Source organism: Gossypium hirsutum, chromosome A10 (assembly GCF_007990345.1).
Source record: "Gossypium hirsutum isolate 1008001.06 chromosome A10, Gossypium_hirsutum_v2.1, whole genome shotgun sequence".
Lineage (NCBI taxonomy): Eukaryota > Viridiplantae > Streptophyta > Magnoliopsida > Malvales > Malvaceae > Gossypium > Gossypium hirsutum.
Genome location: NC_053433.1, coordinates 15,690,583 through 15,696,582, shown reverse-complemented (window position 1 = coordinate 15,696,582; position 6,000 = coordinate 15,690,583). Strand labels below are relative to the sequence as shown.

At 33.3% G+C, this 6,000-nt stretch overlaps 1 protein-coding gene across 1 annotated transcript; it reads right to left on the bottom strand.

Annotated features, from left to right (window-relative positions):
* Positions 1 to 670: 670 nt before the first annotated feature.
* LOC107916016 (3-hydroxyacyl-[acyl-carrier-protein] dehydratase FabZ) lies at positions 671 to 2,792 on the bottom strand. Its single transcript, XM_016845184.2, has 4 exons — positions 2,534 to 2,792; positions 2,404 to 2,464; positions 2,109 to 2,253; positions 671 to 1,057 (listed from the first exon to the last, which is right to left on the bottom strand). The coding sequence occupies exons 1-4, from the start codon at positions 2,748 to 2,750 to the stop codon at positions 779 to 781; spliced, it is 702 nt and encodes a 233-aa protein (XP_016700673.2). The 5' UTR covers positions 2,751 to 2,792; the 3' UTR covers positions 671 to 778.
* Between the last annotated feature and the right edge of the window lie 3,208 nt (positions 2,793 to 6,000).

The following is a 6,000-nucleotide window of genomic DNA, read 5'->3' as shown; positions in this document are numbered from 1 at the left end:
GTTTAACTCAATTGAAACCATTTTAACTTGATTTTATCAATTTTGTTCAACTTGAACTTTTATTAAAAAATACTTTAATTTATTATATCAAAACATATTATCAAATAAAGATAGTTTAACAATAATAGTTTAAATGAATATAACTCTATTATTAAAAATAAATAAATATATTTTTAATATTAATTTAATAATATAATTAATAATAAAAAATATTTTTCGTCGTCCCAAATTTATGCTTATTTGTTCAACAGTTGTCCGGTGAACTGATTCTTACAGTGTTACACTTATAATTTCTCACCGGTGATTTTTGCTTCAATGCATTCAATACAACCTTTTTTCTTTACAATTTTACCCATTGCCCTTTCTATTTTTTAAGGTTTCTTTACCCTTTTAATGTTTAAAGTTGAAAAACCCAAGCAATTTTAATTCTAGATTAAGTTGGATAAATATTTATATTATATAATAATTTAATAAATATTATAATTTATAGGATAATAAATAAATAACATTTGAAGTGTTTTAATATTATAACTATCATTTAAATATGTACAAATATTTTCGTGTGCCGTTATTCATTTTTAATTTTTTTAATTACTTGCTTTTATTTTAATAAATACAATTTTAATCTAGAAAATTTTAATTATTATTTAATAAAGCAAATATTTATGCATAAAAAACAAAAGCCTAATGTATCTCATAGCATCCCAGGAAACAGGATTTGAAAGAAATATTAAGGCAACATTTGTGTCATAGAAAATAATTTGATTTCCATATAATATTAAGGATAAAGAAATCGAGCTTGTGGATCACTACCGGTGGCCATCAGGAACTCGCCTTCGCATACCAACTCACCCCCAACATACGCTTTCCCTTCAAGCTTTGCTACTCCAAATCGCTTATGCATCTTCATAAGTGTCATCCTCATAACCAAAGTATCTCCGGGAATGACGGGTTTCCGAAACCTCACTTTGTCGATTCCGGCCAAAAAGAAAACTTCCCCAGAAGTTCCCTTCACATCGGGTTCCAGAATAACTGCTCCTCCAACTTGTGACATTGCCTGGACCCAGCAAAATACTTTTGTTAGTACATACTACTAGTAAACATGCAGTCATCGGTTTAGTATATAGGAAATAGATCATGTAAAAACCATTGACTTTTAGTAATCTGTACTCATGTATACTTAAAATTAGGAAAGCTGAATATATATCGTATTTGACACTCTTATTTTAGTTCAAGTAATATAATAAGTAATTATAAAGATGGCTTCATGTGATACTAAAACATGCACATAGCTAATAAGAAGCTAAGTCAAATCAATTTCATGTTTTTTTGGTCGCACACAATGATTACAATAGTAAAATTCTCCAACGTTCTATTGGTGTTGTGAGTTGTACTTTCAATTGTAATTCATTTTGTAATTGCTGATCCAGATATTTTAATTCTTTTTTATATTTTCTTAAAGTCGTCAAATTTGAAAAAGTTAAAAGGAAAGAACATCTCTTTTTATTTTTTACACCTTATCAAGTACTCAATTCAACACAATTTTAAAGGTTTGGTTCAATCAAACTAGTTAGAGAATCACAATTTTATCACTGCTTATATTATATATAGACTTGATTATTGGTTTATGCATGTGATTGAGAGAGAACTATTCTATTCATTAGAGGAATTTATTAGAGTATAAATTATTTTGTAAATAAATTGTTCTTTTATTTAGTTTTTAACTGAACTTTTAAGGAGAGAAAATTAGTGGAAGAGTGAATCTAATTGAATATATAGACATCATGCTACAATATGTTGAGTGAATTAGATTTAAATGACATTTAGACTATTAATTTATTTCAGATTATTCTCCAAATAAAACTTAACAAACACAATAAAAAATTTCAAATTGTATTTTGAATTATTGTGTAAATTATTTTTACTTTCCAATTTTAATTATATATTTAGAGCTCAAAATCCAAAATTAATTAACTCTATCAAGATCCTGAAATATATATATATTAAAAAGACACTAAAGACATCCGTTTCAACGTATTTCATATCTACTACAGAGCAAAGAAGAACTAACTAAAAGGCCAAAAGAAAAAAAAGAAAAAGTTGAGTACCTCTATCATAAGAACACCGGGCATTATAGGCCTCTCAGGGAAATGGCCAGGAAAAAAGTTATCATTTATAGTCACATTCTTTATACCAACAACTGAAACGCCTGGATTATACTCTATTATTCTGTCCACCAATAAAAATGGGAACCTACAAAATAAAAACAAAAACTAATAATACACCATTTCATATTTGAGTTTGGTAAAGGTAAGGTAACAAATAGTATATTATTCCAAATTTATAATAAAAAAAAGAAGCTAAACAGAAACTATAAATCAAAACTTGAGAGTTTAACTTCACCTGTGTGGTAATCTTTCTCTTATTTGATTAATGTCCATAACAGTAGGATAAGGTGGGAACCCTGAAACAAATAAACAAACCCAGCTTTAAGAAATAATAATTGGGATGAAAAGGGGGGAAAAGGGTCTACTTTTCTCCATCGGGGTGTCCTCATGTGTGTTTTCGGGTACATTTAACGAGCAATGAAGAGATGAATCAGAGGGGTGGGTGAGTTTTAGAGAGAGTGATGGACATCCGAGCGAACGCCTTCCGAGTTGACTCAGTGAGCCGAGGGTTAAAGATGGGATGCAGTTGGAGGAAACAACCGCCATTGGTTGAGAGCAGCTGAGGAAAGGTGGAAGTTGCATGTGTTATTGAATTTAGATGAGATTGGTAACTGCTCATACTCATGTCATGTTGTTTATAATTAATAATTTTTAATGAGAATTTATAATTAGTATTAGACACGACAATATAAATATTTGAATATCTCGGCTAAATTAAGCGACTAAATGACTAAAAAAGCCCCATTTTCAAAAAAATATATGGAAATGGGTTGTTTTTCTTCATAATTACAGAAATGGTCCGATTTTCCAAAAATATACTGAACTGGAGTCGTTTTCAAGAGAAACACAAAAAAAGCATGTCCAATTTAACGCTTTTTTCCTACTGACATGTAAAATGCACCCACGTCAACGCACTTTAATAAAGCGCTTCCACGTACGCGTGCTTTTGCCTGTGCTCCAACTGTCAATTCCAACGACTATTTCAACTAGCCATTGGTCCCCTAACGGTAAAAAAAAAAGAGAGTATAAATCCCCCCCCCACACACACATTTCTCACAATTCTCTCCTAAATCTCTCAAATTTCTAAATCAACTCTAAAAAATATCTCAAATAGTCTCTTCAATTTTTTTCTTAAATTCTATTTTTATCTAAATTATTCTTTTTTGTTATTTTTTATTAGTAATTTCAAGAAATAGGTTTTTTTATTAAAAATTTATTCGTGTTCAACTGTATATTTAGCAATGGCCGGGTCTCTAATCCGTCTTGATAACAAGCGCATCTCTGTCAACCAATTGCAAATAGTAAGAATAATTTTTAATCTTTTTTAATTTTTTATTTCATAGTTATAATTAAACTTAATATTTTTTATAACTATTATGTAAATAGCCGGAAGATCGAATTTTGCAATGTCATATTCATAATCTACTTGATCCTCCATCACCATTGATCAAAACATACATGAGGGAAGCCGATTTTTTACGCATATCCCTTGTAGGTCAAGGGTGTAAGTTGGACTCGAAACTCATAAGCGCGTTGGTGGAGAGGCGGAGACTCGAGACGCACAAATTCTATCTTCCTTGCAGTGAGTGTTACTATCACTCTAGAGGACATGCATTTATAGTTGGGGTTACTCGTGGACGAGTTAGTAGCCATCGGGTTTGTTTAGTCTATTGATTCCGGAACCATATGTTACAATCTTTTGGGTGTGGTTTCAGAGATGATTTACGGAGTCGGATCGAAATGCCTGGTCATGAAATAATTTCGAGGAGCTAGCGAAGGATTCGACTGAAGAGAGAAGAGAATGATAAGCTCAGGCGTACATCCTTCAGATTATTGGGTGTATTTTGACACCAGATAAGTCACGAAACCTTGTACATCTAAGGTGGCTGTTGAAACTCATCGATTTTAAAAGAGCTGGAGAACTAAGTTGGAGGTCCTCCATGTTGGCGACATTTACCGAGAGATGTGTCAGGCGACGAAACCAGAAAAATCAAAATTGGTGGTTGCCTTTTACTACTACAATCATGTGCTCGATACTACTTTCCATTTTTACGTCCTCGAGTGAACTACCCGTATGCATTCCCACTTGTAACAAGGTAAAATTCAGTAGATATTACCTTTATTAAATTGATTAAATAAAACTATTATGCTAATAAGTTATTTAAATAGGAGGAACAATACCCCGAGTCATGCGCGATTACCTATCGAGCTTGAAGATATACGGGTTCTATAGACCAATGATTGGAAGCGGATGTATGTATTTATTTATTTTTGAACTATATACAAATAACGTAGTCTATTTCATATTTAGTATTCAGTAGTATGTATATAACTAATGTTTTGATCACATCCATATAGATTGAGTGGACATCATACAAGGACCCGACATTCGGGTAATAATTCTTGGGAAATTCTTTGTAAATCCCAACGTCTGACACATTAAGATCCCATTGGTAGTATATGCTACCATCAAGATGCATGAGGCGGATAGAGTGTTGCAACAATTTAGCTTCTAACAACTGATTCCCGTGGCACCTTAAGAGCTTAATGATCTGCATTATATCAACTTACAGCGACTGGATATGAATTGATCGGTATTCCACTTGCAATATATCAACATGTGGAATAATCAGTATGATTTTTTACCTACTCGTAACGCAATTCTTATTCTGAAGTTAGCATGTGATTTGGATTACATGCCATGGATTAGGATCCATGGAAAGCCATATTTGTTAGGTGAAGAGACGAGGTGTCGACATCCCCACACGAGTAGGCCACAACAACCCTCTTTAAATCCAATGGGTGGCGAGGCGAGCCTGTCATCAGTGCCCACGCAAGAACCAACCCTGACAGCCTTAGCACCGATGCCCTCACCATACCCTATTTAGTATGTACCGCCTTATTTTGGTCTATATCCTAACCTCTTTATTTTCACATAAACATAAAATGTTGCACTACATTTTTCTGCTCCTAGTCATATGTCAGGTTGGACTGTTGGTCATCCATCCTCAATGTGATACATGCCTCAGCCATCCTGATAACGGCGATGGATAGGATGATGTATAACCTTTAGAAAGTACCCATGTTGGTCACTTTTCATCGCTCAGCGATAGACTGATATTGCTAGTAGTAGTTGGACGCAACGTGCCTTAGACAATACAGATGGTATGTGCGATCCCAAATGCTTTCCTGTCATTCAATTGCAAATAGTATTCTAGTTCCTCGATCCGATATGACATATATTTCAGTTTGGAGGTAAACATGCCTCATTAACCTAAATAGAAAGAAATCTCATTTGTCTACTTTCTCCCTTGGTGTTATTACAAATGCAATTGAAAGGATCCTCTAATTACCAACCTGTGCCATAACCAACAACAACTAATAGGAATATCTACCATAAATAAAGGTACTATCTATTTGTACCAATGACTTGCAATACTGGAATGCACTCGGCATTACTTGAAGGTCCAAGGCCTTCTGGTTAGCTATCCATGACTTATTGTATGAAGTTGTGTAATTGAATTGGCTACGAATATTGGCAATTAAAACCGACACAGTAGTCCTTGGATCTGCTTTCACCATCGGTAGTATTAGGCCCATGATCATATCTGAATCTAACTTCAGATGATCCCATGAAACACCTGCAACCCCACAAGTGCATTAAATTAATTGGAAATAACCCTAAAACCTAAATAAAACCCTAATAACCCAGTGATATTGTACCAAAGGCAACACATGTATGTGGACCGGTGAACTTTTTTATCATTCATAACCCTGTCTTCTTCTTAACAGAAGCCATGATTTTCCATGAGCAGCTATTGTCTCGTATTTC

Excerpts from the sequence above, each read along its gene's own strand:
- LOC107916016 (XM_016845184.2), bottom strand. The coding sequence starts at position 2,750 with ATGCAACTTCCACCTTTCCTCAGCTGCTCTCAACCAATGGCGGTTGTT. Across the intron at positions 2,465-2,533 it reads GGACACCCCGATGGAGAAAA|GGTTCCCACCTTATCCTACT; the intron begins GTAGACCCTTTT and ends TATTTGTTTCAG. Across the intron at positions 2,254-2,403 it reads AGAGAAAGATTACCACACAG|GTTCCCATTTTTATTGGTGG; the intron begins GTGAAGTTAAAC and ends TTTATTTTGTAG.